Source organism: Danio rerio, chromosome 10 (assembly GCF_052040795.2).
Source record: "Danio rerio strain M-AB ecotype USA chromosome 10, GRCz13ab, whole genome shotgun sequence".
NCBI lineage: Eukaryota > Metazoa > Chordata > Actinopteri > Cypriniformes > Danionidae > Danio > Danio rerio.
In genome coordinates this window covers 45,487,620-45,508,603 of record NC_141030.1, presented here as the reverse complement: position 1 = coordinate 45,508,603, position 20,984 = coordinate 45,487,620, and the positions used below count along the sequence as shown (strand labels likewise).

At 33.7% G+C, this 20,984-nt stretch overlaps 2 protein-coding genes across 2 annotated transcripts in view; one reads left to right on the top strand and one right to left on the bottom strand.

Moving 5' to 3' along the window:
• Positions 1–5,184: 5,184 nt before the first annotated feature.
• Positions 5,185–20,984, top strand: part of cabp1b (calcium binding protein 1b) — a 206,213-nt gene continuing 190,413 nt past the window's right edge. The window contains exon 1 of the mRNA XM_087269298.1: positions 5,185–5,274. The gene's annotated coding sequence lies outside the window, so the exon portion shown is untranslated. The remainder of the gene's footprint in view (positions 5,275–20,984) is intronic.
• ggt5b (gamma-glutamyltransferase 5b) overlaps positions 5,781–20,984 on the bottom strand; it is a 56,281-nt gene continuing 41,077 nt past the window's right edge. The window contains exons 9-12 of the mRNA XM_087271399.1: positions 15,823–15,914; positions 15,622–15,728; positions 12,620–12,730; positions 5,781–10,139 (exon numbers count right to left, since the gene is read on the bottom strand). Coding sequence (XP_087127525.1) covers positions 9,993–10,139; positions 12,620–12,730; positions 15,622–15,728; positions 15,823–15,914 — 457 coding nt within the window. The 3' untranslated portion in view covers positions 5,781–9,992. The remainder of the gene's footprint in view (positions 10,140–12,619; positions 12,731–15,621; positions 15,729–15,822; positions 15,915–20,984) is intronic.

The following is a 20,984-nucleotide window of genomic DNA, read 5'->3' as shown; positions in this document are numbered from 1 at the left end:
TGAGTATTTCAGAAACTGCTGATCTGGTATTTTCACGCACAACCATCTCTAGGTTTTACAGAGAATGGTCTGAAAAAGAGGAAATATCCAGTGAGCGGCAGTTCTGTGGGCGCAAATGCCTTGTTGATGCCAGAGGTCAGAGGAGAATGGCCAGACTGGTTCCAGCTAATAGAAAGGCATAAGTAACTCAAATAAGCACTCGTTACAACTGAGGTCTGCAGAAGAGCATTTCTGAACACACAACATGTCCAACCTTGAGGAGGATGGGCTACAGCAGCAGAAGACCACACCGGGTGCCGCTCCTGTCAGCTAAGAACAGGAAACTGAGGCTACAATTCACACAGGCTCACCAAAACTGGACAATAGAAGATTGGAGAAACGTTGCCTGCTCTGATGAGTCTCCATTTCTGCTGCCACATTCCGATGGTCGGGTCAGAATTTGGCATCAACAACATGAAAGCATGGATCCATCCTGCCTTGTATCAATGGGTTAGGCTGGTGGTGGTGTAATGGTGTGGTGGTGGTGTAATGGTGTGGGGATGTACCAATTAAGCATCGTGTCAACGCCACAGCCTACCTGAGTATTGTTGCTGACCATGTCCATCCCTTTATGACCACAGTGTACTCATCTTCTGATGGCCACTTTCAGCAGGATTTCGCTCTGTCATAAAGCATGAATCATCTCAGACTGGTTTCTTGAACATGACAATGAGTTCACTGTACTCAAATGGCCTCCACAGACACCAGAACTCAATCCAATAGAGCACCTTTGTGATGTGGTGGAATAAGAGATTGGCATCATGGATGTGCAGCCGACAAATCTGCAGCAACTGCGTGATGCTATCATGGACCAAAATCTCTGAGGAATATTTCCAGTAGCTTGTTGAATCTATACATGAAGGATTACGGCAGTTCTGAAGGCAAAAGTGAGTCCAACCCTGTACTAGTAAGGTGCACTTAATAAAGTAAATACATATAGAAAATAACTCCAGATCACTTAAAAGTCCTCAGTTTATCTATAAGTGAAGTATATATATTTGTTTTTTATATTTGTTTTTCAAATTTACATTTATTTATTTTACATTTTTTTCAAATTTAAAAAAAAAACTCACTACTACAGTTAAAGACTGTAAAACTGACACAATGCATAAATGAAAAAGGTTATTTTAATTTAATTTATTTTAAAAGAATTATTTTTTATTAAAATATAAATGCATTGTATATTAAAGTAATGCCAAATTAACAACATATACTAGAGTTCAATGACGATAAAACAAAACGACTAAACACTGTAAAATATTGTCCTTAAATTCACAGTAAATTACTGGCTGATAATTGCATTACTTTCACAGTAAAATACTGGATGTAAATTCACAGTAAATTATTGTGATGTAGTTCACAGTCATTTACTGGGATTTTGTTACTTTAAATTACTGTGAAAGTACACCCATATAGTGTAACTTCACAGTAGATAGTAAAGTCCATTACTGTGATTTCACATCTTGTTGAATTAATTATATTTTACTGTGAAGCAGGCTTTCCTCAGCTATTCATTCTGACATTAACCCTGACTTTAAAATCATTTTAAGTGTTTAACAATGTTTGGTTTTATGATTCAATTACTTTTGTTCAAGTTTATTACGTTATGTTCATATAAAATTATTTCATATTTCCATGTTAACCTTATAAAACTAAATAAAGGTGCAGTGCACGCAAAAATGAAAAATTACTATGACATTCATGTCGTTTCAAAACAGGATGATTTTCTTTCTATCTTTGAAGATGTAACCTAATTTCTAAATATCAAAAAAGTGCCAACACTAGCATAAAAGTTAATTTGTATTAATGTCTGTGTTGAATGAAATAAAAAGAGTTCCTATAATCCAGAGTTCCTATAAAAGGAATTCCTATTTACCTTTTTCTTGGAACGCAAAATTACCCATTATGCTTTGCGTGTATGCACAAGGAGAATGCGAAGAATTCCGGTCGGCAGCTGATGCGTGTTAACAGTCATATTTAGACAGCTTTAAAAACGATAGTTGTAATCTATTTTACCTGCTTTTATCCTCTTTGAACTAATATTGTTGTCCCTCAGCAGCATCTCCTGGACTGATCATTTAAAGAAATGCGATCTAATAGGATGGAAAACAGCTGCTGTGAGGCGTTTTCCCCTCGTTGTCAGACGGCATCTTCTGCAGTTTAAATGAAGCCTCATCATCGCTAAAGTCAACATTTTCTCTTTATTTCAAATATATAACCAGCCCAAACAAATGTAATTCACCAAAATGTTTGACACACACACGTAGCCTGTACTGTGCCACTGACACACTGATTTAATAACTGTGACAAAGTGAAGATATAGGCTAGTGTCATTTCGAAATGACAGAAAAACACAAACCGTGGTGAATACAACACACGAAATAAAACACAAACGGCTCGCGATTAGAATGAACAGCAAATCAGCCAGCAGAGGATCAATAACAGACTTTTATTGCTCATTTTTGTAAATTGCACGACTTTCATACCTGTTAAGTTTCATGCCAGTACTCTGGTTTGCGCTCTCGCTCTCTCTCTTTCTCTCTCTCTCTGTGTGTGTGTGTGTGTCTGTGTGTGCGTGTGTGTTAAAGAGCCGCTGAGCTAACAGCTGACAGGCCGGGAACGCACACACCCACTGTATTTCTGACGGCAGACACGTGAACTAGGAGAACGTTTTTCTCGTATTTCTGATGCGCTTGTACCACATGTGACAGATTATAACGGCTTTAACAGACACATTTCTAAGTTGTGTGTCACAAAAACACTCTGTTATCCATTAAAAACGTTATTGAAACCCATTTTCGGAGCGCAAATTACCAGTTGTACACGCTGTAAACGGAAGTTTTTAGCATTCTACCGGAAGACGCTCGATGCTATGGCGCCCTCCAATCAGCAGCCATGAAAAAGGTCTATAACCACCATGCAAAAGATATAGCCCTTTTTACAGTAATTAGCTGTAATCATGCTACCTGCCTTAATTTCACAATAAAATTATTAATACAACATATTACTGTGAATGTTTACAGTTAAATCCTGTAAAGTGATACTAAAGTAATTTACTGTGAAAAATTACGGTAACGTTGTGAAAATCTGGACATTTTTTAGAGTGTGGAACATTCAGTGCACCGACATGTTTTAAATGCAGTCTCTGCCTCTTCATTCGCCAATATTTTAGCATTGTCTTGTGTTTTTCGGAGGCGTTTGTTCCCGTCGGGTGGCTTTGAGAGCTGTTGGGTTCGTGCTGCTAGGAAAAGGTCAGGCTCTTTTCAGTGTTGCCGGATCTCCCATAGGGGCTGACAATAAAGCCCTGTCGCATGGCACTCGTCTCTACAACGGCTCCACCATTTCCCCCCAGAGCTCTGGCCAGACTTTGAGTCTAATTTTTGTGGTGGAGCACAGTTTGAGACCATACAGCAGGTTCAGACATCGGTCTGCTAATGATTTTAGGGTGCATAAGGACAGCTGGTGTCTGCTCCATTCACATCCAGTCAACAGACTGAAAAGTAGTGGTTCATAATAAAAAATTTCGTCTGAATGCAGCTTTTTAAGAAAGGTTTCTGAAGACAAATTTTGAAATGAATCGCTGGTTTAAAATGCAGAGATTCACCACAGAGCATTACGTTCATGGTTGCTTTAAAGGTCTAGTAATTGGGATATCAAATTTTGGCAATAGAGCAGTGCAGGAATGATGTAAAGTTTTAGATTAAAAAATATAGGCCTACTGTGGGTTCCTTTGAGACTTTCCTAAGGGATTAATGGGTCCATGGGAAAAGTTGATCTGTGATAAACATGACTTGACTCAGTGATTTGCTGTACAATGTAAATTAGACACCCATATCAATAAAGCATTTTGAAGCAGTTGTGTGTGTGTTTTTGTTTATAAAAGATAGATTTCGTATAACACAATAAGAATGTTTTGGTTGCTATAGTTTGTGCAGTTTATAAAAAAGCATTAAAGCATCAAATTACATTTGGCACAGATAGTATTTAAGCCTACTGTAAAACCCAAAAAGGTTACCAAAAAGGTAACTCAAAACATTTGAGGAAACCGATTGCAACAAACCATTTAAATTCAAAAACTAATCTACAGCAGGGCTTCTCAACCTTTTTTTACTTTGGGGCCTAACTCCCTCTCTGAATTTTTTTAAGGCCTAAACTGATTGTCTAGAGAAAATGCTTATTTAGCTTATTTAAGCTTTATTTATTAGCAAAACATTTCTTTTGCCTGTTATTTTGTACATTTATTTTATTAAAAAATGATATATATACATCAAGGCCACAGGCCGAGTGCCTCAGCACCCCACCAGTGCTGATATACAGCCATAGCACACTGCTACGAGTGTGATATTGCGTTTATACAACAAGTTTGACGGCACAATTATGTACATAAAAAAGAAAATCGAACACAGAGTCTAAAAGCCTTTTGTATTAGGAACTACTTTCTTCTGCCATTCATTCACATCAGTTGACGTCAGAACAGCAGAAGCCGTTACTAATTCACCAACGTCACTTTAGAGCTAGTATTTGAATGATTTCCTTCTCTGAATGATTTCGCTTCTGGTGTGTGAAAGCTGCAACCCAACCCTTCCAGCTGCAACCCATCTCTGGGAAACAACCATAAACTCTCATTCACACTCATACACTACGGACACCCAATTCTGTACCACATGTCTTTGGACTGTGGGGGAAACCGGAGCACACAAAAGAAACCCACACGAACACCCACTGACCGAGGCTCAAACCAGCGACCTTCTTGCTGTGAGGTGACAGCACCACCTACTGCGCCACCCTACAGTCAACTATAGCTAAATTTGGGCAAGTGAAGGTTAGATTCTATGATAAATTGAACATAAACAAGACTGTTGGGTGGATATACGGCATATAAAACTGTTTTATTAGTATTTTGTCTATTGAAAGTTTTAATATTATGTTGGAAAACAACACAAACCAGTGAAGGTTTTTGTAGTTTCGCTTTTATGTACCAAAAATTATACCATAATCATATTTTCATTAATAAAATATAATAATCTGACACTTGGATCACATATACCTGCCTTTATTAACCGCGAACTAAAACTATTACACTAATAAACGCAAGATGCGGAAGTTTCCCCTGAGGCGTTTTTCGCGGTGTTATTCCACGCGCCTGTGGACACGCGGCTTTACGTCACAGAAGACGGAAAACATCCTCCTTCGACTAAACAATGGCTGTTTTGCACGAAAAACAAGAAAAAGGAGGTAAGAATTTGCATTTCGTGATTAAGCAGCTGAGTATAAAGCACAACAACAGGAACAAATTCATCCTTCTGTGTGTCCCCATAGTGGGAGGCGCGTTCACGAACGAGGATCATTTGCATGTTTTAATAATGCATATCTCTTCCCTTCGAGGGAAGCCGTTTGCATTCAGCTCACTGTGAACACAAAACTGAATTTAATCACATTACACTTTGTGGACTATAACTTCTCCCGGCTTCATGATTTATGCACGGCCTCATTTAAGCTGTGTGTCGAGGTCATGTTGAGCTCGAACCATTTTCGTCGAGAATAAAAGTCAATTAAAAGAGACATACAGATAGTAGAACAGATTTAATATGACATATCAAGCAAAAAAAACGTTGCTAGTATTCAGTTATGATGGTCAAACAATGGTCCACATCATGGAACATTTATGTCTGAACTTTATTTTCCTAAAAAGCTACAACAATATTGAAAAATCAATGATAAAAACAAAATAAAATACTTGATTTAAGTTCAACCGGTGTATTTTTTAATATGTTTAAAAAATATTGTGGAAAATATAGAAAGTGCATATGAAAACATTCACAGATCATACAAAATAAATGCAAAATACTTTTACAGTTGCACTCATTCACATTTGATTTCATATAAAACCCCACAGTAACAGCTCAAAACAGGTCATTATATTCTGTAACATTCAATATATGTATTTAAAATCATCTATCTGAAGCTAAAGCTATTAGACTTTCTATAGAAACAGTGCTGGATTATGTCAAAGAGCTTGTTCGTTCATAATCTCATTATGGCAACATTATGTCATACTTTCACTCCAGTGAATAATTCTCAGCATACATGTATTATCATGCCATCTCAATATGGAGACACCATAATTAATGGCCAGAGGGAAAAATACCACGACTGACAATAACAAAGCACAATTATAATTGAAAGGTATCGTAAAAAAATATACTTGCCATCATATAGAATAATGCTAATATTATATTTGTACATCAAAACTTGTGTGTGTATATATATATATATATATATATATATATATATATATATATATATATATATATATATATTTTTTACCTCTTCTGATTCAATTGTCCCAAAAATAGATTATTTCTTTTTTGTTAAATGCCTGAAAGAAGGTGGATTTTCATATTTTATTTAAAACAGACAGTACGTCAGTAATATCCAAGCGACAACCTCCTGCTTTCCCTTGGGAAGCTAATACGGAAGTAACTGAAACTGCAATTATCGCTCCATAATAGAGCAGATTTCCAACTTTACAGCAGAAAAAAAGGTGTTTACAGCCTGGTACAAAGAACGATTTTGGTTCATAGAGCTAACATTATGCTTCATGGCATCTGTGTAGGGGTGAATATTTTTATAACTCATCCATTGCGTCTAATTAAGTTATATTAAGTCTGCATAATTGAGGGCGTGGCCACTTGAGTGACAGCTAGGTCTTTCTGGTGGCCGTCACTTCACCTCAGCTGATTCTGGCTGATTAGCTGACGAACTTGGTGTATATATCGTATTTTTTTGTTGTTGTTTTATGTGGCTTTACACAGTTAATTGCCTTTTGGAATTATTTTCTACAATTATCAGATACTATAGCATGCTGTGTGCACTTAATTGTGCTCACAAACCATTCAAGTGGCCTCCATTTCCCTTTTGAGTGAAGTTATATACTTATACTTATTATATAACATCTCTATAAATGTATGTGTTTTATTTCAGATCATTTATCATATATATTTTTGTTTAGAGCTGTAAAGCACTCCAGAATCTGACAGATTGATTAGCTGTAGGCTCTAGAACAGTCATCTGAAGTGTTGTCATACGGTGTTATGCCTGGTTTTCATAAATAACCTTGCATTTACAAACACAGACTAGATCTGAAGTATTTGGAAGTAATTTGCATTTTCCTCCTGTAGAAAAACGTCATAGGACAATGTTTAGTGGCTCAATGTGTTACAGCAGTGTTTTTAAAAGGCTAAACACTTGATATAGTGTACAACCAAGCACATGTGGTCAGAACTTAAACGAGTCGCAGGTAATGAAGTATTAAGCGTTTCTCCCAAAGAACAGCCGGTCTAAGCAAAATGCTAGCATGTCTGTAGCTCCGCTCACGCTCCGCCTCTTTGCCCTTGTTTGGTATCCTCCGGTTGGTGTGATGATGACGCGCTAACAAAATAGCAGCGGTTAGCCGCGCCTACTGGTTTTTTCTTTTGTGTTCTTCAGAAAGCTATGGGTGACGTGACGGATACTACGTCCATATCTTTTACAGTCTATGGTAATATCCTCTTGTGATATGTTTAAGTTTTTACTTCAAGAATCTACAGTAAGTTGGACTGGTTATTTAGTTTATTTGTTTTATTATCTATTTGTTTTATTAGTTACTAGCAGTTGATTTTAGGACTTAAACTCTACAGTTTTGTTAAATTGTGACGATTGCCATAATAAGAAAAATAATCACATATTATCTAAGTAGTTACAAGGCATATATAATACCAGTAGGGCAAAGATAAAAATGAAATAAACTTTAAAGAATTTAGATTTTATTTTCTGTTGTCAAGTAATTAAATTAGTTCTTGAGTAATTAAGTTACTTTTCAAACAAAGTAAATGGAAAAGTACATTTAATACAGTTCATACAACAGTTCTGTCTGGTTCTCGAATCTGACTGGCTAATAGCCTCCTCACCCTTGTGTATTACTTCGCCCGCATCGAGTGACAGCAGATTAATGAACTACACTACAGTTTGACAAATATTGCAGCTGTTAGACAACATGGTGTACTTTTGAGGCTTTTTAGTCGAGAATGTAGTTGTTTAGATTGCAACTGTGCAGTTTATTTATATGGACAGTGCCTATTTTAAGTATTTATACAGCGCCATCCACGTTCAGCGTAATTTTAAACTACAGCTGAGCAACTTATTATAAAACTGGTAAGTGACTTTCTATTTCGATCGCTCTCTTTTATATGGTATTAAGCTGTATTTATACCAGTAATTGTAGTGTATTGAGTCTGAAGTAGGACTCGTATATCAGGAATGTATGTATTTTGTGCTGGCCACTCTTTGTATGACCCTGAGTTACTTTTTTGCCATCTGTTTGTTTCTAATGAGTCTACTGTTTTCGCTACTGCAAACTAGTTCAGTAAACAGAAAGAAAGAAGAAATGCCCACATGTGTTTAGCGCTTTTTCTTATCACAAATACAACAGTAATCTGGTAGTGTTGGACCTGCTTTAGCATTCTGGGATTAATTATTGTGATTTCCCGATTGCAGCAGAGAAATACTGGGAAATCTCTGTAGACTGATGCCATTTCATGTCGGTCAGCCTTATAAAATGTGAGCAAAATCACCTGTTTTGTCATCACTTTAGACATTAAGCTAGAGAATCATTCATATACTAGCTCTAAAGAGACGTGAGCAGTTTCTGTTGTTCTGACGACAGCTGCAGATGTGAATGAATGGTGGAAGAAAGTAGTTCCTCATACAAAAGGGTTGTTAGACTCTGGCTGCGTCCAAAACGCATACTTCCATACTATATAGTGCGCTAAAATCCGTATGCGAGCTGAGTAGTATGTCTGTAAGGAATAGAATTCGAAAATCAGTATGCGAGAAGTACCCGGATGACTTACTACTTCCGGCGAGATTCTGGAGTGTGCATCCCATGCACGCTGCGCTATCCCATGATGCCCCACGAAAAAATTCATGAATATGAGTGAAACGACGCGAATGACGTGGGTAGATCACGTGACCATGACAAAATGGCGGATGTAGTACGTCCGAATTCCATAGTGCTCATACTCTTACTGTATAGAACTTTATATTTCTTACAGCCGAGTTGTACGTTTAAATTTAAATGCAGTACCTACTGAGTAGTAGGCGGTTTCGAACGCAGCCTCTGTGTTTGATTTTACATTTTGTATACACGATTATGCCGTCGAACTTTTGTATAAATGCAATATCACATGAGTAGTCACTGGTGGGGTACAACGCACGCCTCCCACCAGTGCCAATATACAGCCATATCGCACTGCTACTCCTGTGATATTGTTCATTTATATGATGTAATTACCTTTTTGAAGTAACTTACTCAACACTATTACTAAAAGTACATGTACAGTAGACACCATACAGTAAGTACTGTACAAGGACACCTTAAAATATAAAAAGTTACCAAAAAAAGTTGGATAATGGACCCTTGTCACATTTGAGTAAATTTAGAGCGTGGTAAATGGGAGAGTACAACAATCAGAGTTCATTCTGCTTTAGCAACCCTTGATGAATAAAGGGACTTAGCAAAAGGAAAACAAATGAAAGATATGATATAATACAAAGTACAGCTTAAGTAAACATGTTTAAAAAAAAATCTGAATTTTAAAAACTTTTTAAGAGTTTAAGATGCCAATGACCATTAAACACATCATAACCATCTTGTAAGAAAGGTTCATCCTTAAAAAAAAACTGGCCTCAATTTTTTGCTACATACAAAATATTCACACGCACTCAAAACATATACTAATTCTGTTTTGTAAGAGTCCAAAACAGCAGACATGGACGGACCCCTTGTGCAAATTCAGCCTGTATCTGAATTTACTGTGTTTCTGAAAAGGAAGTGCTGACCCTTTACTTCCACCCTCACTTCCTGCAGGCCTTGATGAATCACTGGAGTATTGTCTTAAAAGTGGATGGCAGGGTCAGTATCCTGCAGACTGGCCTTGTTTTCTGGCGTCAGATATGGCACTGATGCATTGTCCTTCTTTGGAGATGCCATTGACCACGTTGAAAAAGTATGGATTGTACATTACATTGTGTCCTAATTTCTCCATGGCTTTAATAGCAGACTAGGAGAAGGGAAAAAAGCACAATATGTTACCACTTAAAAGTCAGTTTTGATTAGCTGTTATAGAATGATGATTATAATCGGTGAATGTAGATTTTTTTTTTCAAGTGTGAGCAATTACAATCAGTATGAACAAGATAAGAATAATATGGGATAGGGTTGAGCATTATGACAAAAATCTCACATTACGTTATAAATCATCTTATATATATTTTCGGTATAAGTACTCTCGTATATAATCTCCATATAAGTAGTTTATTATACAATTGTGATATACTGTAAGCAATCTCATATAAAATTGTGATATAAATTATCCCATATATAATCTTGATACAAGTAATCTCATATACAGTATAATTTCAATATAAGTAATCTCAAAAATAATGTAATCTCGGTACAAGTAATCTAATTTACAGTATAATTTCGCTACAAGTAATCTCATAATGTAATCTCGATGCTAGTAATCTCAAATAATCTTAATATAAGTAATCTCATATATAATCTCGTTACAATTAATGTCATATACAGTATAATTTCGCTACAAGTAATCTCATAAATAATGTAATCTCGGTACAAGTAATCTCATATAAAATCTCGTTACAATTAATCTCATATACAGTATAATTTCGCTACAAGTAATCTCATAAATAATGTAATCTCGGCAAAAGTAATCTCATATATAATCTCGATACAAGTAATCTCATATATAATCTCGGTACAAGTAATCTCATATACATTATAATTTCGCTACAAGTAATCTCATAAATAATGTAATCTCAATACAAGTAATCTTATATACAGTATAATTTCGCTACAAGTAATCTCATAAATAATGTAATCTCGGTACAAGTAATCTCATATACAGTATAATTTCGCGACAAGTAATCTCATAAATAATGTAATCTCGGTACAAGTAATCTCATATACAGTATAATTTCGCTACAAGTAATCTCATAAATAATGTAATCTCGGTACAAGTAATCTCATATACAGTATCATTTTGCTACAAGTAATCTCATAAATAATGTAATCTCGGCAAAAGTAATCTCATATAATCTCGATACAAGTAATCTCATATACAGTATAATTTCGCTACAAGTAATTTCATAAATAGTGTAATCTCAATACAAGTAATTTCATATACAGTTTAATTTCTCTACAAGTAATTTCATAAATAATGAAATCTCAATACAAGTAATTTCATATACAGTATAATTTCGCTACAAGTAATTTCATAAATAATGTAATCTCGGTACAAGTAATCTCATATACAGTATAATTTCGCTACAAGTAATCTCATAAATAATGTAATCTCGGTACAAGTAATCTCATATACAGTATAATTTCGCTACAAGTAATCTCATAAATAATGTAATTTCGGTACAAGTAATCTCATATACAGTATAATTTCGCTACAAGTAATCTCATAAATAATGTAATCTCGGTACAAGTAATCTCATATATAATCTCGTTACAATTAATCTCATATACAGTATCATTTTGCTACAAGTAATCTCATAAATAATGTAATCTCGGCAAAAGTAATCTCATATAATCTCGATACAAGTAATCTCATATACAGTATAATTTCGCTACAAGTAATTTCATAAATAGTGTAATCTCAATACAAGTAATTTCATATACAGTATAATTTCGCTACAAGTAATTTCATAAATAATGTAATCTCGGTACAAGTAATCTCATATATAATCTCGGTACAAGTAATCTCATATACAGTATAATTTCGCTACAAGTATTTATTTATTATTTATGAAATAATAATGTAATCTCGCTACAAGTAATCTCATATATAATCTCGATGCAAGTAATCTCATAATGTAATCTTGAGACAAGTAATCTCATACATAATCTCGGTACAAGTAATCTCACTTTTAATCTTGATCAAAGTAATCTCATAAATAATCTCGATATAAGTAATCTCATAAATAATGTAATCTTGATATAAGTAATCTTGTATATAATCTCGGTACAAGTAATCTCATTTATAATCTCGATACAAGTAATCTCATAAATAATCTCGATATAAGTAATCTCATATACAGTATAATTTTGCTACAAGTAATCTCATAAATAATGTAATCTCGGTACAAGTAATCTCATATATAATCTCGATGCAAGTAATCTTATAAATAATCTCGATATACGTAATCTCGTATATAATCTCGATACAAGTAATCTCATTGCGCTCATATAAATTATGAAAAAGTATTACCATGAAACAATGTATTTTGTAAGACCACCAAAATAAACAATAGAACATAATATGAATCAGTAGACTTTCAGTTTTGTGCATAAGATATATATATATATATATATATATATATATATATATATATATATATATATATATATATATATATATATATATATATATATATATATATATATATATATATATATATATTGCACAGTCCTAATATGGGATGGAGATTAGTGGGTTTAAGATTGCAAAGCACTTACGCTGTCGTAACCTTTCTCAAAGTTGACCATGTTATTGGAGCCAACAAAGACTATTTTAGCAGCGATAGAGTCGTTGAGGTTCATCCCAAACCACAGATGGTTCATAATGGACTGGAGGAGAGAGAGAAAAGAAGTAGATGCAATAAAGTGAATACCAGGTTATCTTTTTGACAGAAAATAAATATTTATTTTAAGTGAATTAGGTTGTGAAAATTATTACATGTTGATTAAATACTACAAGAACTATGGACATTAATAAAGAAATGAAATGTGTTAATGAAAAGTTTAAAATATCATTAGTTTAATTGGAAAATTTGAAATGGGTTAAAATAGATCAAATATTTGTGCTCCTATGATGCACAGTAGATAATAATATATAATATAAGAATAATATTAAATAAGGGACTATGCCGAAGGAAATATAATGAAATTAGTAATAATATATAATAAGTAAAAAAAAAAAACACAGAAAGACTTCACACTCTGTTTAACTATATTTTGATTGTTCATCTTTCATTATGCAGCAGCATGTTCTGAGACTTGGTAAACAAATAGATGATTGTAACAATCAAATATAATTGTATTTATTTGTATGAGCATTAATGAAGATTTGGTTTTTAAGGTCAGTGAGAATCATGGGTATATTCTTGCCTATACATAAACATATAGGGCTCTATTTTGATGATCCATGCCCAAAGTCCAAAGGGCGTGTCGGAATCCACTTTTGCTATTTTAAGGACGGAAAAATCCGCATTGCGCCGTGGCGCATGGTCTAACAGGTTTGAGCTTATTCTCTTAAAGAGTTATAGGTGTGTTTTGAGACTAAACCAATCAGAGTCTCATCTCCCATTCCCTTTAAGAGCCAGTTCTGTCATGCCCTAGTGCATTTGCTTTTTACATGACGGACTTTGTAAGTGGAAAAACTGAGGATTTCACTAGAGGGAAAACAGTTAAACAGAGCATCTGCCTCGCGGGTTTAAGAGATAAGTCCTCTCATTATCTACTTTCGCTCTCGTGGATAGGTAAAACTTGTACGCACAGACATCATAATAATTAATTTTGTTTGTTAAGCGCTAAGATTTGTTTCAAAACTATTTCTACATTCAGTTCTAATTTCCAGCAAACGAATTAATGAGCAATATTATCAAAGTGTGGTCAAAAAACAGAGTTATATCCTAAAACACATGCTCTGCCCCATATGGTCCAAAACATGACAGTTGGAAATCTCTCAGAATAAACTGAAAAAGCCAAATATCATATTCCATTAATATATATTTTTTAAAGTTTCTACTGTGAATATATCAAAAAACTGTTTTTGATTAGTAATGTTCACCAACCTGATTTCACCAAGTAGGACATATTTCTGGATTAACATTTATGTTCAACATTTATGAACAACATTCCAATCAGCCAATCAGAGATAAGGAATATATTCATAGTTTGTGTTAAGATTTGGCTTACTGTTTATGCACTTCTACATCATTGTTATTCAACTATTATATCCAACTATTATTCACTCTGATTTTGGGAATAATTTACATGGTTGAGTTTAGGGGTAGGGAATAGGTATGGATTACATTTTTGAACAAAAATGATGTTCCAGGATCAACATAGATGTTAATCCAGGATCACATCGAACTTCATGACGATGCAATGTTAAGCTAAGCTCTTCATATAGACAAGCGATTTCCAACAGGGGGGTCCTAGCCCACAAGTGGGCCTCAGCAAGTTCGGTGGGGGGTTGTGGGGGGGAACCAACCCATATACGCCCATTCTGCTCTCTCAAGCTTATAAATAGTTGGTTTATAGAAGCAAGGTTCTAGAAGGTTACATCTAGTTAATATTGAAAAGGACCAATAAACATGTACATTCAAAAAAATGTTTGTTGTTTTACCCTAACTTTGGGTAAAACATGGACAAAAACAAAATTGGAATTATGAAAAATATGTATAGTTATAATAATAATAATTATTATTATTTTTATTATTAAAATAATAATTATTATCATTATAATTACTAATTATTATTATTACTATTATTTATTATTATTATTATTATTATTACTATTATTTTAATAATATTATAATTTTTTATTATTACTATTATTATTATTTTATTGCTATTATTGTTATTATTACTATTTTTATTATTATTATTATTACTACGACTATTATTATTATTATTAATATTATTACTATTATTTTTATTAATATTATTATTTTTTATTTTTATCACTATTATTATTATGTTATTGCTATTATTGTTATTATTACTATTATTATTATTATCATTATTATTAGTATTATTATTATTATACAATTATTATTTGTATAAATAAATAATAGAAATCAATCCTAAATGTAACTGGTAAACAATTAATTTTGATAATTCTATAAAATACAAAAAATATGTTTTATAAAATTATCTCTTCATTGTGGAGTCTTACCTCCCTGCCTCATTATCCATCCTTTCTGCCATACTTAGTCAAAATAAGATCATCAGTTTTGTCAACTTGCAGACCTCGTTGCGAGCCGACACCTGATGTCATAAGTTTTCACAGTGCATGAGCGGTGCGTATTTTATCTGCGTGCATGTAAACAACTGGGATTCACACCAGGATGCGCGCGGGAATGGTTCTCTGGGCGCATGTGTCAGTTTGTTTTCACCTGCTTTGTTTCAGTTGCACATAGAGAATAACAAAGTTGTGCGTGCAAAATGTGAATGGCCACTAACATCTTTTTTCTGGCATTACCACTCTTGGGTCTAATACCCTAATACGCTTGCATAAAGTAAAACCTACATATGATTTTTACCAGGGCACGTTTTTGTTTTGCACGTTGTTGTTTTCCTCATTTCCTCATATGTATATATATATATATATATATATATATATATATATATATATATATATATATATATATATTCATTTTCAAAAGCAAGACGACTCATTAATGCTAAGTATGTGCTGTAAAAATACATCTTCCTCTAGTCCTGAGGCTCACCAGGGCCATGGCGGAAGTGATCATGCTTCCTCCTGATCCTCCAATCACCAGAGTTTTCTGCTGCGACTGCAGAATAGCAGGAGCCATGGAGGACGGAGGCTGCTCACCTGCAGGAATACAAAAAAACAGCATATCACACAATATGATGACGAGACCTTTTGTAACACGTTAAATTTAAGCAGATATATTTTGGACGTTCACCTGGTGTGACAGAATCTGCTCGGTTGCAGAAATCTACAAGCTCATTATTGAGGATGATCCCCGTTTTAGGAGAATAAACAGCTGATCCGAACCTGAAGAAAGAGGAGTTTAAAATAGACTGGCTGTAAAAATGCAGGGTTCCACACATGTTGTCCCAACACAAATCATTTAAGTTAACTTAATCATTTTTACAAATTTAAGTGGACTGAACATAAAACAAATTGTTTTGTTAAACCTTATTTTAAAAAAAGTAGTTAAAACAAGCAGCAAAAGTATTCTTTCAGGGCAGATTATGCACTATTAAACTGTTATTGATGTTGTGTGTTAATATTACACACTTTAATGTTGGTTTTGTTGGTTCATGACATGTCCAAACTCGATCCTGGGGGTTGGTGTCGTGCAAAGTTTTGTTCCAACCCCAATCAGACACACTTGAGCTACCTAATCAAGCTCTTACTAGGCTTTCTAGAAGTATTCTTGGAGGTGTGTTGAGGCAAGTTGGAGCTAAAATCTGCAGGACACCGGCCCTCCAGGACCAAGTTTGGACACCCCTGGATTATGAGGATAGGCCTAATATATTAATGCAATTTTAAAAACAGCTTATTATATTGCCTATAACACAACCCCAAAACCCAACCAGCTGTGGCAAATCTTTCATGTCAAAAGACCCGGTTAAGTAAGGTTTTTGTGTACAGTGTATGTACTCATGAATTACCCGAAATACCTCGGTCAGGGGTCAGTGTATCATTTGGTGGTTGGATTTTCTTTTTAGGAACAGATATTGAAAAACAAACCAAAAAAAAAAAAAACGAGTCGTTTTTTGATTTTCGTTTTTAAATTACAAAACAAAAATTTTAATTCAGTGCATTTTTTGATTTTCGTTTTTTAATTTAAATTAAAATTTTATATCGAAAATCAAAAAATGACTCGTTCTTCTTTTTATGGTGAAAAACAGAAAGAACTAAAATAAAAAAATTTTATTTTTATTTTGAATAACAAAAAATAAAATCACCAGAAAAAAACAATCTTTTTGGAAAGCAAATCGGCTGACTTATTTACTGACACAATGCTGACCTGCTAACCTACTCTAGACTATTATTTTTTTCCATCTAATAATGCCATAAAAGGTATTTTCTTGGTTTAACTGGATTTTGAAAGTTTTAATATTGTTAAAAGCATAATGCTTCTACTTCCCTGCATTTGCCTGCGAATCATTTCAAGTGAGGGAGGCATTAATACCGTTGTTTGTTACGCACATTTCAATAAGTCATATTTTAAAATAAAAACGAACAGTTAATTGTATCTGAAAGGAGGCACGCTGCACAAACATCTTGATAACCATCCTGTGTCTCTTAAAAACGGACACTAAGCTTGTAGATGATTTGTGTGCGTCTATCATCACCTCACTATAGCGGGTCTATCCATAATTTCATATAGCCGTGCAAATATAACAGCAGATTTTTAATACATAAATTGAAATTATTAAAAAATAGCCTACTGCTAATATATAACACGGAGAGATGAGCAATGATGAACGTCCAATGTTACTGTCACTCCTGAAGTGGAAGTGATATTAACAATAAACGTTTTTTTTTTTTTTTAGAAAACTGTTTAGCACTGCAAATAATGCATTTAATATCATTTACGTTGTTCCATATAACCGGCTTCAATGAGGAAAATATAAATTAACAAAATTTACCATCATTTATTATTATCATTTTATCATTTATTTATTATTATCATTTATTTATTATCATTTATAGCATTATTAAGTGGAAAAAAATAATATAGCCTACAGTAGGTTAGCAGATCAGGTCCGTGTACGTTGCGTTCATTCGATTTTTGATCTTAAACGAAATTTAAAACACGAGGAAACGGCCGTTTTTCGTTTTTTTATTTGGCTACAAAAAAATTAAATAACTGATTTTGGCTCGATTTTCTTTTTTTGGTTTAGGGTAGGAAAACGGATAAATGACTTTAAAATTCATTATCCACATGTAGGCGGTTCTAAAACGCCCATTTCCTCTGATTGGTCAATCAAATCTGGGCTCCTGACGTCGCCTTCAAAATAACAGTCCTGTAGTCTTCGTCCTCTGCGGATCAGCACCCAGGCATTTAATATATTATATTTAATATATAATATATTAGCAGTATTATTAGACATTTATGCACCTGATACTGAGCAAAAGATTTGAGAGCAGCACTTGGTTTGCACGATTGTTTCCAAGCTAGGCCTATATAATAATAATAATAATAATAATAATAATAATAATAATAATAATAATAATAATAAGCCTTCCTTTCGAGACTTTCGCTGGATTAATGTCGAGTACAAAATATCTGTTTTAACAGTTTTCAGTATTTTGTGATTTTTACTTTTTTATTATTTATTATTTATGTATTTATTTACATTGTCTGGGCTGGTGTTGTATATTATGCTACAAAAACTTTGTAATAAACTGTGTTTACATTAATTTATCTATAGCCTATTATTTCTTAAACATTATATTACTTCAAAAGTCCACAGATCAGATATTAGGTCCCATAAATGAACGATGCAAGAGTCGGATCCAACAGCCAAAGAGAATATGATCTTTATTTTTTTCGTTTAAAATAACTGTTTGATATACATAATACACCAAATTTACGTATCATTTGAACCACATACTAGAACATAGGCCTATGCCTGATTCATTGCATATGCATAAATTATATAAAAACAGCAGTATAATTATTTGACATTAAATTAACGTCAATGCCCAACTTCTTGCTGCTATGCTCCTGATGCTGAGCAAAATAAAGCCATTTCTGAACAGCACATTATTGTTTCCGAGCTAGGCGCAGCTTTATAATACGTGATTATTTTCACGTATTATTGTGATGTAATTAAAACTAGACCTATTTAACATATATATATATATATATATATATATATATATATATATATATATATCAAAGTCCCTTTATAGTCTTTGCCTCTCTCTCTCTCTCTCTCTCTCTCTTTCTTTATGTGTGTGTGTGTGTGTGTGTGTGTGTGTGTGTGTGTGTGTGTGTGTGTGTGTGTGTGTGTGTGTGTGTGTGTGTGTGTGTGCATAGGCTATATAGCCTAGAGAGGAAAAAAAGAGAGAAAGCGAGAGATGGATAGATGGATATGCGTACATGTAAGGATGAAAGCTTAAATTCAGCCGAATATTAATGAAATACTTTAATTGGCCATATGGCTGTTTCCGAACACTGCCTTTTGTGTTTTATTTGGATATTACAAAATTAAATAGTCAAAATGTATTTTTTTACCATTCTCTCTGGCTTTTTTCAATAACAAAGAAATATATTTCAAAACAACACTTTAAAATTTATTACTTACGCTACATTAATAATAGATTTATTGTAGAGCTCAGCAGTTTACTCCGTGAATTCGCAAGAGTTACATAGCTTATATGGGAGTATTTTTAAGCGCTAAAGTCTACATTTTTATTTAATCGGGTGGATCAGGTGATAGGATCAGTCATTGCTTATGCAAACGTCATCTACGTTCTGAAAAATAATAAGGTGTTTTAAAAATGTGAATCTTGACAAACTGCCACAAATTTGGATATAAAAATATTTCATCGTGGCCAGACACGCGCAATCTCTCACAATGAGTTTACTGCACAAGTTTGGAGGATGTTGTTCATAAAAAAAAGCAAAGACGGCTCCTTCAAGAATATAAGATTTTTAATTGTTTTGTAAGTGCACTCAGGCATATGTTTTTGCATATCACTATAATTCTTTACAAAAGATTGTTTAATTATTCTGTTTTCGAACTGTATTTATTCTTTACCTGTTATGTTATTATGTAGGCGTGGTTAGAGGTCCGCTCGCGAGTTCAATGAATTTGACACAGTAACGGAAGAGGAACAGAGGAAAAGGCAAATGCACATCGCGATGCTTAGTCGACAGTTTAAAGAATTATAGCCAACAAGATTACAACCACACCATTCCAAGAGCAAGCAGTTTGACTGAGTCTTCAGATGAGAAGAAGATGTGGTGTGATTTGCTTCGGAGTTTGACATAACTTTATAACCACACACATACTGTACACAATCACCTGCAACTGCATAAAAATTTACAGCAACATTTAACTTCATCTGATAACTTGTTTTAACACAATAACTCCTCATTTTACATTATACGTTCATGGCATATGAAAATACGATCCCGGCAAATGTTGCATAATGGCATCACTTCCACGGATCGTCTGCTGAAGTGATCGCTGGACCTCCTGTTTATAAGGTGGACTTATTCTCTAAAACTATGGGACTTGTTTCATCACTATATTACAACTTCTCAGTATTAAAACTATTGTCATTCTTATGTGATAATTGTTTACCATTTACGTGGGCCTATGCTATTTTGTTTGATTTGTATTGTGATGATTATGTTTACACATTAATCATAAAGAAATTAATACATTGTTTAAACATAATAACTTGTGTCTGACCTCTTTACTCTTCTTCTATTCTTTGGACATCAATATATCCTTTAAGGTGGTATAGAACCGTACAGTTATCAGTGCATTCATACAGGCTTCAATACAAATTCTGTATATTTTTTCAAACTGAGTTAACCGGGGAATACCTTCATTGCTGCAAAGAGTTTGTAAGGCTGTCCTGGCTCATTCAAATCACGGAATTAAATCGAAACTGACAGCCGCAATGGATGATTTTGATATTAATAGCTAATACAGTTTAATTTAGGCTACTCTGAAACTGTGAATATTTCACTTTAATTTTATTTATATTATTATTTTATTTAACAAAAAAATTTGTGTTTTGGCACTGAAGCCAGGCCTATATAGGGGACCTCAAATATTGTTGTTTGTAGTTAACTGGCCAACAAAAAATACATTAAAATTAAGATATCTTACTTATACAAATTATACCAAACAAAATTCGTTCCAAACAGCTCATCTTTCCAACAAAAAAAGCCTATATGAAGTGTATTTTTTTGTTAGGGCCGGTCTGCTATACAGTGCTGTGGATGAATTGTTTTGCTAATAAGGATTTAATTATAGGCCTATGCTCACTGTAATTTCTGTATTACAAACATTTACATTTTAAAGTTATTATTTTAAGAATTATGTCATCTGCCTTTTCCTCGGTGCAGATCACAATCGTAAAACT